The sequence below is a fragment of the Pezoporus flaviventris genome, unplaced genomic scaffold, assembly GCF_033815535.1.
Source record: "Pezoporus flaviventris isolate CSIRO_AGI_PZ_B2104156 unplaced genomic scaffold, CSIRO_AGI_Pfla_v1 ptg000078l, whole genome shotgun sequence".
NCBI lineage: Eukaryota > Metazoa > Chordata > Aves > Psittaciformes > Psittacidae > Pezoporus > Pezoporus flaviventris.
This window is the reverse complement of record NW_026892626.1, coordinates 6,639,382-6,653,222: the sequence shown is the minus strand read 5'-3', so window position 1 is coordinate 6,653,222 and position 13,841 is coordinate 6,639,382. Positions and strand designations below refer to the sequence as shown.

The 13,841-nt window shown below is 38.2% G+C and overlaps 1 protein-coding gene across 32 annotated transcripts in view; it reads left to right on the top strand.

Moving 5' to 3' along the window:
- The window catches only part of RBFOX1 (RNA binding fox-1 homolog 1), a 1,284,179-nt gene that overhangs the window by 999,257 nt on the left and 271,081 nt on the right, over positions 1-13,841 (top strand). Inside the window, exon 1 of one of the 32 annotated variants that reach the window (XM_061473767.1) lies at positions 12,437-12,840. The exons of 27 other annotated variants lie outside the window; for them this stretch is intronic. In XM_061473767.1, coding sequence (XP_061329751.1) covers positions 12,697-12,840 — 144 coding nt within the window. In that variant the 5' untranslated portion in view covers positions 12,437-12,696. Of the gene's footprint in view, positions 1-12,436; positions 12,841-13,841 lie in introns of those variants that run through there. 4 more of the 32 variants (XM_061473756.1, XM_061473765.1, XM_061473755.1 and 1 more) reach the window with 4 other exon arrangements.

Genomic DNA, 13,841 nt, shown 5'->3' with positions numbered 1-13,841 from the left:
CCACTGGGAGTGAGTGAACAAGCTGTCTGGCTAGGGTTTAAACCACGACAGTCCAGAAATGTGAAGTTGAGCCCCAAGATTAACTTGAGGGATTTAAACTTTTTGGAATGAAATATTACAGGTTTTGCAATTGTTCTATATGTTCTTAGGAAGAATGAAACAGTTGTTTAGTTATGTGAGAAAACAGCTAAAGAAATGCAGTATTTGTGTTAGGGAGTTTTAATTAAGAAAGGAAAAGAATAATACTTGTAATATTTTTAGTGGTCTTTGATAAGTACCCAGAGGAGGATGAGACCTTTTTCACAAACATGACTTTGGCCTTTTAAAATCATTCTTGAATACCTGCTCAGATTTGACTGAATAACACCTATTGGCTAACTCTTAAAAGTTAATGGCTAAGTCTCAGGATTTTGCCCCTTCTGATCATCTCACCCATCCTGGTACAGCTCAGGCCATGTGTGCAGGTCCTGTAAGAAGTGCTCACTCTTCTGCCCCCTATTCACAATCTCAAGGTGTCTGACAGACCTGCTTGCTGGCTGTCCCTGGTGACGGAGTCCTCTGGCCTCCACGCATGTTTGTGTGAGGGATTTTGGGCCACACTGAAGAGAAGGGCACTGGACCACAGAAGAGCATGTTCTCTCTTTAGTTCCCTCCTGCTGCTGCTGAAGCTTTGTAGAGGACAGGAGTGTCTGATTTTGTTGGAGCAGGGATGAGTGTTAGGCTAGAGAACAAAAAAGAATGAATGAAGACAACCAAAGGTTTCTTCCTTTGTGATTTTGTCGTACCAGTGGACATACTATGTTATTTTGATTCTACATGTTTTGTATTAGCTGAGGGAGGGTCAAGTGCAGTTCAAATATTTGATAGTTTACCTTTTTGTTGAGATGTAAGATTCCTACACCCTAGCAATGTTTCTTAGCAGAATTAGGGAATGCAATTTTGGTACCAGTAAGATCGACTTCTAGTAAAAATAAGTTCCGATACTAAACCTACATCTGTTATACATATTATGGAGCTGATGCAGAAAGATATATGCTACATCTTAATAAGGATTGAGGTTGTCTCTGGAGAAGGGAGGTTACTATGTACACAGGAAAGTATGGTCTGTCTCTTTAGAGTTCACTTTCAGTTAACTGGATGGCACTAAGCACTCGCAATTAGCTGTGAAACCCTTTGTGTGTAGGTCACTTGGCTTACTTGACTGAGACCTAATGTTAGAACCCGAGGACTGTTTAGTGGCCTGGATGAAATTCACGGCTGGTCTCAATTAGTCTCCTACAGCAGAGGTATCTTCATCACAATGGGCACCTGTGATTGTAGACTCTAGAAGAAGGCCAAAGGTTTGAACAGGCATGCAGAACCACCTATGCAGTCTTTCTGAGGTGCAGACTTTACAGGTCAGAGCTGATGCAAATGCATAGAAGCAGTACAGCTTACATTGTGCTGCACTGAGTTACAAGGTAAAAGAGGTGTGTTAGTAACTGATGTGACCAGTTTGGCAATTTCAGTTTAGTTAATTTTAGATTTTAACTTTATCTCTCTAATTAACACACAAGATGTATACAGGATAGTGCTTTGATATGTGCACTTTGTGGATATAGTTATAAAACTTAAAGAAAAAGTGAGTTGCTTGTGAAGTCTTGGTTTTGTATTACTTTGAAGGACCATTTCAAAAACATGCTTCTCTGTCCACCATCCTTTCATTTAAATACAGTAATTGCTAATTAATAAGGTTATCTGATGTGTTCTTTTCTGCCTTGTTTGAGCAGAAATTGAGCATGAGTTTTGAAGAAGATCACTAGTCTACTGTCTCCCAGTTATTTATATGGAAACATGTCTATGCTCTTCCAGAACCACAGAGAGGAAGGCAAATGCTTACTCATGCCGGCTTTAACTTAGCTGTCTGGCCTACTAATAGTAATGTTACTGCTTCTTCTGTGCTCTTGAGATGTAGAGGTCTTCGTAGTACACAAGTTTGGTTTGGTGGGTGATGTTAGAAAACAATAGGTTGGAGATTTAAGTTAGGGCAAAGTTAGGGCACAATGTCTTTTCTGTGTATGTGAGCACTTAGATACTATCCTGGTAAGCACTAGAAGTCATAAGGGAGTAGCTTGTAAGCTTTCATATTGGTTTTGAGAATGCATTTAGCAACGTATATCAAGGCACTTTAAAAATACGTGTCATCTAACCTCACAGATACATTCTCTAACTCCTCCAGAGCTTTTGAGTAGGTGAATTTCATCTACCATTCAGGTTTACAAAGAAGTATATTCAAATAAAAGCAGTTAGAATCATAGAAGCATAGAATCAACTAGACTGAAAAGACCTTTAAGATAATAAAGTCCAATCAGACCTCATAGCAGCCTGCCAGTATCTGAAGGGGGCCTACAAGGATACTCGGAGGGACTCTTCATTAGGGACTGTAGTGACAGGACAAGGGGTAACATGTTCAAACTTAAACAGGGGAAGTTTAGGTTAGCTATAAGGAAGAAGTTCTTTACTGTAAGGGTGGTGAGGAACTGGAATGGGTTGCCCAAGGAAGTTGTGAATGCTCCATCCCTGGTGGTGTTCAAGGCCAGGTTGGACGGAGTCTTGAGTGACATGGCTTAGTGCAAGGTGCCCCTGCCCATGGCAGGGGGGTTGGAACTAGATGATCTTAAGGTCCTTTCCAACCCTAACTATTCTATGTTTCTTTTACCCCAGCACTGCCAAGTCCACCACTAAACTATATCACGAGGGCCTCATCTACAAAGTTTTTTGAGCATTTCCAGGGATGGTGATTCCACCACTGTCCTGGGCAGTCTGTTCCAACACCTGATCACCCTCTCAGTGAAGAGATTTTTGCTAATATTCAATCTAAACCTCCCCTGGCACAGCTTGAGGCAATTTCCTTTTATCCTATCACTTGTTACTTGGGAGAAGAGACTGACCTCCACCTCAGTACAACCTCCTTTCGGGTAGCTGTAGAGAGCAGTAAGATCCCCCTGAGCCTCCTTTCCTCCAGAAACAACCTTTCCTCCTAAACAACTCCAGAATCCATTTTAAATCTTTTTCCTTTGTTGTTTTTGTTGTTTGGGGTGGGTTTTTTGGTGGTTTTTGTTTAGGCTTTTTTCTTTTGGGGGGGGGGGAGGGTTTGTTGTTTTGGGGGGTTTTTGGTTTTTTTTGGAGGGTGGTGTGTTGTGTTTGTTTTGGGTTTGTTTTTTTTTTGGGGGGGGTGGTATTATTCTATGTAGTGTTAATGGAAAAAAAAAAAACAACATGCTGTATTGTTACTACATTGAGATATGACAACCCAAGGTATATTTACCTGACAGAAGAAATAGAGGAACACCCACAGTCTCCTAACTGTAGAATGAGTTTTCATAGGGTTAATAGAATCCAAGAAAAACAATGAGAAAGTATTATTTATGTGTATAAAAACATTTCAGAGAGAATTTTGCCCTTTTTTTTTTTTCATCAAAGTACACAAATACGAATGGGTTTGGAGAGGGACTCTTCGTTAGGGACTGTAGCAACAGGACAAGGGGGAATGGGTTCAAACTTAAACAGGGGAAGTTTAGGTTCTTTCTCAGGGAAGAAGTTCTTTACTCTGAGGGTGGTGAAGCACTGGAACAGGTTGCCCAAGGAAGTTGTGAATGCTCCATCCCTGGCAATGTTTAAGGTGAGGTTGCATGGAGTCTTGGGTGACATGGTTTAGTGTGTGGTGTCCCTGCCCGTGGCCGTGGGTTTGAAACTAGGTGATCTTAAGGTCATTTCCAGCTCTATTTTGTGATCTGAGTGTCAAGTAAAAAGAAAAAAATGTGAACTGGTCTATCTGAGATTTTGTTACTCAAGCCTTTTAAGACTGACATAAGCATAGTTAGAATGAACAAGCTTTAATGTATGTTTTCTTTATATTTGTAAGGATATGTGTGTCTATCAAGACTGGAAGACTAAGAGGGAAGTTGGACAATGTGCAAGTACTGCTTGTTGCTTTTTATGGTTTTGGTTGTGCTTAAGAGCAGATGTAGAATACCTGTTTCTCTTAACTGTGTCCAGTATTTGTGATACATTGAGTGTGATGTTTTGTATGTCATGTTATGCATGTGCAACAATATGTTATGTTTTGAGCTGTCTTTTTGGGAAATGTTCATGATTCAAAGGACATAAAGGAGGTGAGGGTCCTATCAAAGTGAAAGTTTGTTTGATGCATGAGTAGAGCATACAAGAGTCTGGTTGTAGATATGTGAGATAAAGTACTGAGAGTAGTCTTAGAGAAAGTAAGGAGTGTGAGGTGATACATGAGCGAATGTTCAACAGGAGTAGATTTTAATGCCAAGTCTTAATGGTCTGAATCCTAGGGGATGAGGAACTTTATGTAGAAGGCAAAAGAAGTGGTGATAGTGCCAAAAAGCAGCAGAGGAAAATTCAGTGTTACCACTGTAGATTTCATTGAATAAAAGATTATCAGAGAGGAAGGAATTGCAGGTAGGAGAGGTGAAGGATGGCCATCATAACAAGAGAGTTGGTTAGTGTTGATGAAAGCAAACAACTTCTGAGAGTATTGTAGAAGAATTTGCAGACTCTAGTTATTAGCTGAGGAAAAGGAAGACTCAGAGGTGTTGAATGTGACACCTTGTCAATTGAAGAAGGAAAAGATTAAAAAAAAAAAAATTACCAATTAGAGAGAGTGAGGAGAGGAGGGAGCTGATGCTGGACTTACGAGCAGTCCTGATAGAGGTTACACTAATGAAGCAATTGGAAAGGTAGTGAAAAGTGGATGGGATCCCTGAAGGATTCAGGGAGGGAAATGCTTAGGAAAAAAAAAACTGCTGCTTTCAAAATCAGTGGATGGAATAAACTGGGGGTGGGGGGGGGGTGGGGGGGGGGGTGGGGGGGGTGAAGAGTTACAATATTGACTACGTATATAAAATTGGGCTTTCTCACACAGATCTTCTGTCCCTATTTCAAGGCTTAATGAGCATGCCTGTACAGGCAGCTTTGTATCAATTCCATATGCAGAGCTGTCTTTATGTTAAAGCATGTAATTCTGCAGGTGTTATAAAAAGCCAAAATTCTTTGGTTAAACAACCACCAACAACCCTTCTCATAGATTCTGGCATAGGAGTGAAGTTGGGTCATGACATCTGATATCTTTCTAATGGAATGGTATTTTGGAGAATGTGTACTTTGCTACTTTGGAAACTTTTCGTGGTACTTCAGTATAAACAGAATCTACTCAAATAAGAGCGAAGCTCAAATCTACAAAACTCTCCATTTTAATTCTCCTGAGCTGCCTCTTGATCTCTTTGGATGAAGCTGTGTATTTAACTAGAACCCTTCAGGCTTGACCATAACAATTTTAAGATATTTTAGTTGAAAGTCAGATTGAAAGCCACAAGAAAGAATTTGAGATGAAGGCCTTCATTTTGGAGAGTTACTGAGCTAAATTTAGAACTTACTTAGTCCATCTTCTATGGTAATTCAAAATTATGAGAAATATTTTGAGGCTTACTGGTAGATGATAATTGAAGTCCTCAAGGGAGCTGTGGAGGTTTTGTTCATTGAACTGGAGGGATCACATACAGGGAATGGGCAGGCTGCAATCTGTTAGCAAAAGACAGGGAAGTGGAGACTTACAGATTCAGCTGCAGTAATGGAGAATTTGCTGTTTTGATACATGAGTGTGTTAATATTTAGCTGTTATACATTAAAGTATGCTGCTGCATTGTGGAGTAAGTCTGGTGGATTTAGATTCAAGCAGAATATATGAGAGAGATCGAGCTGTAGACAAAATAATAAAAGGAGGAGTGGTTTCATTGTAGAAGGAAACTGTTGATATCCATTTAATTCCTACACAGAAAAAAAACAAGCTTTGAATAAGAGTATAATTAATATATCATTTAATCTCCTTCTGAGATTTGGCATTCTTTTAATTTTTGTAAGAGATAATTAATCTTTCACAAAACCCTAAAACTTCATCAAGATGTATTTGTGCTGTCATACTATGAATACTTACATTTGGTGGTAGATTGGAGTTTTTTATTACTATCACATGAAAACAAGCTTTAAAGTCATATACTCCTGCTTATTTTGCACTCCAAGTTAAATTCTTTCTTCCCTTGTGATTTCATAACAACAGCAAAGTGTGAGATGTGGTGGTGCAAATCAAGAAGCAAAAAAGTTGGGGCAAACTTTTCTTGTGACTTTTGTCTATATAAAATAAGAAAACAGAATTGTGTATAAAAACAAACTTGGGTGGAAAATATGTAGTATGTCCTTACTATTGAGATGCTCTTTCTTCTCTCTGACCTTAACAAACAGCCCACTGCAGGCAGAGGTAGGATTCCTCACTTTCTATAAAGCAGTAGACTTTTTTTTCTTAGTAGCTTGTAGCCCTCCCATCCTACATACTGAAGCTTTCAGCTACTTAAGTTGGATGTGATTTTCTGTGACTAATAATCATTAATTTTTTTATTTTTTTTTTAATTCTGATTTTTCTGCTTTGTTTCTGAGTTCATTTTCTACAGGTCATAGTTACGTCTTTTCATCTGGAATTTTTGAAAGAATATGATAGGGCAACACTGCACATGACACACTGATATCTTCTTGTTAACATTACAATATTAAGTATATCCTAGATGATAATTGTTATAGCTGGACACTGCTGTCAAAGGGATTCTTTTGAGAAACAGGCTTGTACCAGTGTGAGAGCTTTAAAGAATCTCTGTACGTGTCTGTTTGATAATGTTTGCATGCACAACAGCAGTGCATGATGGGTGAGAGCACCCTCTGCTTCTGCAAATGCAAAGTTAAGTGCCTGTTCTACCTTCATGCTAAGTGAGGTGGGAGTAAGGTTTACAAAAGCTTTTGGCACACCAGTTTCTTTCACTGTCTTGGTTCTGGCTGTTTCCCTGCTTCTTGAGTCTGTACTACAAAGGTAGAAGTTTAGATAAAGCTTTTTTAAATTTTTTATTTTGTTAATTGCACATAGTCTTAAACTTTCCTAAATCAGGGCTGCTGCACTCACTGCTTCCTGCTCAGCTTGGTGCATTCCTTCCTCAGTTTGAACAATAATGTCTGTGCTGTTGGGTGACAAGTGCTTTCTGAAAGCTTTTGCTACTTCAGTCATCAGCCACACTGTCTTTCCAGTTGTCTGGCAACTGAGTCATTTGTGCCAATGGTAGCATAAGATGTACAATGGCAACACATAGATGGAAGCAGGCAAGGTAATCCCAAAGTCATTTAAGGTGCTTTGAAACCTCATCCTGTGCCTTGAGTGCACTGTTGTGGCTAGGCATAATCATACGCTTCTGGGACACAAGTGTCCTGATAAAATACTTTTTGCTTTCTTTTATCTGTTATACAAATGGAGTAGCAGATTCGTTGACACCCGCAAAACTCGGGCACAGCTCGGTATGTTTGAGCAGCTGTTTTAAGCGAGGGTTGACATAACCTGCGTTTCCACTAGATGGAGTTCCTGGTATAGCAGTACCGGCAGCGCCGGGACGGACAGCCCTCCGAGCGGAGCTGAGCTCGGGCTGAGCGGGGAAAGAGGGCTCGTAGGTTAGGCTGCTGACCTTGCGTTCTACAGTGAAACATCACCCGTGAATCTGGAGAGTTTTTAAGGCACACATGGGTGTAAACTCATACAAAATCGAGTCAGGATCGGATTGTTAGGCCTGTTTCTTTCCATCCTTTCCTCTCCCTTGTTCCCCCCGCATCTTGCTGTAGAAACAACGTCTAGATACTGTAGGGCAGGAAAATAAGATCTGTCACGGAACATGCATCTTCTGTTTGGAAGTGTCTCTAACGCTTTAAGATACGAACTTTTAATTTTCATTTATTTTGTTGTGTTACCCACCCCCACCCTGAACACACTGGTGGGAATAAGGGCTCTTGGTTTCTTATCTTGTAAAAAGTCTAGAGAGTTAATGCTGAATGCTAATGAAATATGAATTAAGTGGTGCTGAAGAGGTTAATTGTGCTACAGAGTCTTTGTAGACATTGGGTCTGAAATACTGGAGGAGTCAATGGACGTAACACAGTGCTTAATAGAAACAGAGAATTAGTGATTCTTACTTGCCTGAGGTAACCATGAGCCTCTGGAATGTCTTGATCTTTTTGCAAAGACCTAGTACAGAAAAGCAATCTTAACAGAAGCCTTAAATTAGAAATACAGATTTTCATGAGCAGAAAATATCACTGGAAGGATGAGAGGTCACCCATTAATTAAAAAGAATAGAGAAAAACCCTTTTATTTATTCTTGTAGGCAAAACAAAATATTTAAAAAGATCAGTGATGTTTCCCTAGTTTACTTTAACAAATTGTAACACACATGTAAAAAAACAGAATACTGTGTGGAATAATAGCAGAGATATTAATGGTTGCTAGCAATTTGTCAAAATATGTTAATGAAGCATTCTATTTTTAAGCTTGTAATATGTTGCTTTTCCTGGCTTGAAGTTCTGTGAGCTATTTTTCCATGTGGTGGTAGAAAAGGAGTGCTTGGAGAGAGGACTGCACTACTACTAGTTTCTGTACCACTTGCCTAAATTATTTTTATACCACATCAGCCATTTTATAAAGTAGAGAAGATACATACATTCTTTGTATGGATAATTTAATATGTCGTTGTGGTGAGGTTTTCTAAATGCTTGATGTCTGGAGTCATGCAATCTTTATAATAGTGCCTGCTTTCTAAATGTGTAAATTTGCTAGTGTAGGGAACTAAAATAAGTTTGAAGTGTACAATGGTGTGGGGTATTGCAGGTGATCTGTTTCAGATCTTTTTTGATGCAAAAGGTTTAAGTGATTAGGCAGTTTGCTGTGATAATTCTAGTGGTGAACTTTTGGGTTGAATGTTTGTAAATATGAAATTTGAACTTAAGTCTTGAGAAGTTGACTATGACATCACAAATTGAATGGATGATTTTGAATGAAACACGTTATACTAAATGCATTGTAAATGATGAGTGTTTTTGTATTTGTATATTAGCTGTGAGAAATGCTGTTGGTGCTTTCTTCTATGTTTCAGAAGTTCTTTGGTTTCCTGGTTTTATTTGCATATTCAAGACAGTTCAGCATATTGGTATTTTTTAAATGGCAGTCCCTCTGGATGTGGGAAGAGGGTGCATTATCTGCAAGTTCTCTGCCTGTGCTGTACACCATGAAAATCCAAATAGGTTTGAAAAGGAAGTGTTGCCTCTCACGGTGATATAGTAGGCATTGCACATGAGGTGGATCTATTATTACTGTGGAAGAACTTTTTATTTCTCCATTTCTAATTGAACTCCCGCAGAGGATGGCTGGGACTGTGTAGATCGGTAGCCTTCTTTTATTTTGAACAAGGTTTGTGGTTGTTGCTAATTGATATGTAATTGATATCAGTAACTGAGTGTGGGACAACTGGGTTCACTTACTGACCCAGCAGAGCAGCGCCGGGGTAACTGGAAGGTGTTCATATGCTGTAGGTAATGTGGGCTTTGCAGTTTCACACATTGAATTTTGTAGAATAAGGGAAAAATCAAGATGTTAATAATTTGCAGATAAGATATTGATGGGTTATATGCTGTTCTGTGAAATTGCATAGTAGTTACAACGATACTGTCAGTGTGTGTGAGGATAGAAGGTCAGATTGTGTACAGTCATTCATGGATCTTTGGCAGACTTGTGGTGGTACTTACTGTATATATGGCCATAACTTAGAATGTGGTTATGATTAATGGGTTGGGTTTGTTAGAAGAGTGCCTATAGACAAGGAAATGGCTTTAAAGAAGAGACATTGATTTTATTCTTATAAAAATAAAACGCATTTTGTTACCTTTTGTTCTTTTTCGATATAACGACAAGTTATCTTTGGAAGGGATGAAAACTGGCAATGACTTTGCCCTGCATTTCTTGAAGTAGCATATATCAAGCTCAGGAGTTCTCCTTTTTTAGGTCTCATACACTACTGAATTACACATGTTTATTTATTGTTTCTCTGTATAGAGATGATTTGGATAGTTAAAACATTAATGTTTTAGTTTTAATAATATGAATATACATTTGTAACAAAATAATAGTATTTTGGGTCATAATTTTCTTACTTGGAAAAGTGTGAAAATTAAGGATAAAAGACCAATGAGAAATTTACAATTAAAATTAGCTCCATTTACGCTACTAAATTCTCTTGAAGTAATTGTTCAACACACTGCTTTTAAGAATTTAATCTGTTTTATGGATGTCCTTTTAGCCATAAAATAGTGCAACAGACAGAAGAAACTTTGCTTAACCATCACCATGTTCCAGAACTTCACTTTGGGAAATTGGATAGATTTATATAGTTCAAATGGTTTGGCTGGAATCATGTTGCCTTTGGATCTGACATAATGTGGAACGAGTTGGTTATTTGCCTCCTTACATAACGTATTTGTTTTTCATTAAACATTTTGATAAGGTCTGATTAAAGTACCATGTATTATTTATGGTATTTCATATGAAAATGAGCTGAAGGGAAAATTCTATCAGCTTAGGTCATTTGCAGAATAACAGCCTCTCTGTGCTAGGAAAAAAAAAAAAAAATGAAGAAAAGCATGACATACTCCTGTCAGAACAGGAGACTGCTGAAGGCAGAGAGAAAGAATGAAAAAAGGAGAAAGGGCAGAGAGAGTCTTTGATTCTCCTCCTCCCTCTCTCTTTTGCTCTGTGGTGTGTGTGGGCTTTTATGTTGGTGGTTTGTTTTTTAGTTTTGGGGTTGTTTGGGGGGGTTGTTTGGTTTTTTTTTCTGATACAGAACAGCACAGATCACTTTATCTAGGCTGTTCTGGTAGATCAGTCCATGATAAACTGAAAAAGCGTGGGTGCTTCTTAAGCTTACAATCCCTGTATTGTAAGTTTGTGCATGATTGTTTTGGTGTTGATTGCTGAGTTGTAAATACACTGGGTTTGTTGTATTGACTGCTTTTGAAAAGAAACTTGTGTAATAACTGATTCTGCTGGAAAATTGTCGGTTTTGCATGAAGAAGACTTAGTGGATCTAAATCAGTCTCTGAAGCTTGTGTGGGTGCAGGTATGTGTGTGCACATGCACAATGAAAAGGAATATTTTTTAATATAGCACCTCAGTTGCAGTGACTTTTTTATCTGTTTCCAATGAAGAGGGGGGCTATTATTTGTTTTTAAGTGTAGATCTTAATATGAAATCAGTTATGCTGTTGATGAAGTGAGCTTCTCTTGCATGTGAGTTATTTATTTGTTGTTGTTAACATTAAACTGTTGATCTAAGGTGTGTTTTTTTTGTGGGAGTCAGCTATCCTAAGAAATAGGTAATCTGAACATTTTCTGCAGTCTTTTTAAAAGGAACCCCTTCAAAAGCTCAGGTGATGCTTTGAGGTTTGACCTTTCCTGAAGAATTAATATTTAATTCATTTGTCAAATTGTAATTAAAAATAGGGTTCTGTTATACCCAAGTTGTGTCTAAGGAGTAAAAAAAAATAAAATAAAATATAAACCTGTAATATAGAACCTCAAGGACAAACTGTAATATAAATTATTTGATTTGCAGGTCACATCCTACTTTATTACATAAGGACTAACTAGACCTACTAATGAATAATTATTACTCCATAAAATAAAGGGGGAGGGGGGGAGGGGGAAGAAAAAGCCTGCAAGAGAGGAATACTAATTTGAGGTATCCCTCTCAAAGTAAAAAGTAAACATTACATTCTGAAAATTGCAACTGTAATTTTTCCATGTAACCTGATAGGGCAGCTCTTTAGAATAGATTGACTGGCTGTCAAATATATTTGAAATTTCAGAGGAGATGGGGTTTAGACTAATTTTAAGATCCAGTCTTTATCCAAGCCTGCTTCTCTCCCCCCAAGTAAAGTAGATAGAATATGCCACAGAATTTTGTTTTATTCCTAGTGTTTCTGCTGCAGTGGTTACACAGATATTTCACAGTTCCGCTGTAATGCTTTTATAGGCTTCTCTGGGAAACTAGTTGGTGAATGAAACATAGATACAAAATTAATGTGTATTTTAAAAAACTCATTTACTGACAGCACTGCATATTTGCTAGAAGCCTCTTGACTAGCCAAGATTCTTTCACTTCCCTACTTTGTGCCTTCATACTTTTGTGCTTAGAAGGGAAAAGCCCATTTTATGTCAGGTGTGAGTACTGGGAGGGGGGAAAAAAAAAGTGTGTGTGTGCGTGCAGAATCATAACAGGCATTCAGTCCCAGCTGGGCAATGACACTAATTGCCCAGATCTCATGGATGCCTGTGATGCAGCGCACTCACTTTCTCTCCTTCCCTGTCCTCTCCAGGGATTTTTAAAATGCAGTATTTGAATTTTGGTGAGTGGTAAAGACCCTGCCCTAGGACCCATTTGACAAATGAGAAGCTGTGCAGCATCAGCACCAGCCGACTGAGCCTCACTGAGTCAATCTCTCTCTCTCTACTAGTCAGCAGCTACTGTTGTGAGACAAGCTTCAGCTCTCTGTCATTGAGGAAGTTCCATTTGCTCATCAATAGGCTGCAGGCTGTGTCTTTTTTTTTTTTTTTTTTTTTTCCCTCTGTTAAAAATTCGTAGTTTAAACCTACCAAGTTGCCTTAGCCGATGAATTTAGGGATCTAGCGCCGGGGAGAAAAAGGCATTCAAGAAATACTGTTTCTTACTTAAATAATTAAAAGGGAAAAAGCGTAGTGACAAGACAGGGCAAACGTGCTTGCATGCAAGCCCCCTCACTTGTTCTACGTAGGCTTCAGAGCAACACCATGCAGCATCCCCTTACGGGTGCAACCTGCGTGGCACTGCCGAATGTGGGCATGTGTCCCCAGCTCTCCTGTGCCTTGACTTTTATGTACTTACAGCAGGTAAGTTTGCTTAACTTTTTCTTTTCCTATAGTGCCTGCTTTGTCAGCATTGCTTGGGGGATTTGTAATCTTTGAGATATATATTCTGTGAATAGGCTGTATAAATGTCTCCCACTGTGTGGAGTGACTGTTGTGCCTGCACTTAAGAATGGTGAGAGTGAGTAGAAAATGTTTTAACAGAGCATAAACCCCTTTGCATAGCTTCTTTTTTTTTTTCTTTCTTTTTTTTTTTAATGGCTCTATTGATGCTGTTTATAGATATTTAACACAGTACTTTGACTGCATTTCTTATGGATACTGTTGCAGAGTTTCAGCCATAGAGGACTGCTCTTTATTCACTTGCAGGCATAAATTATACTTCTAATGTAAATGTGCCCAATGGCAATTTTGTTTAAGCCTTCTTTGAAGCCAGGAATTTTAAGTCTGTGTGAAACATGCTGCTGATTAAAATCAAGCTTATTTTTAGTTCACCAAAGAAAAAAAGAAAAAAAAAAAAAGCTGTATCTGTGCAGAAATAATACTTCTATCACTGAAGTATATTGGAATGGGTTTTAAAAATGGTCTGATATCAAGGAAAATAATACCAATTTCTAGTCCATTTTTAAGATTTTTTTTTCTTTTAATTCATTTCTTGTAATTTTTGCCTCAGGGCTTCGGATTTTTTTCCTACATATTTCCACCCCTCTCCTTCTCCAGTTATTTATTATTTGCTACCCTCTCTCTGTTACAACATGAAATAAATAACTGGATAATAACACATTCTTTTTTAAACTCGTATTTTGGAATTGTGATTGTATTCTACTATATTTTATAACTGAGTCAACCATTATAGAGGGTCATCTAGTAAGCATGTAGAGCAAAGACAGAAATATGTTATAATGCAAAAAAGATTAATCTTTATTCTGTTACTTTCTGCTGAAACTTCAGAGAAAAAAATTCTTGTGCCTACTGTAACAAATAGGGGCATTTCTTCCAACTTCCACTACAATAGTTTATATGCA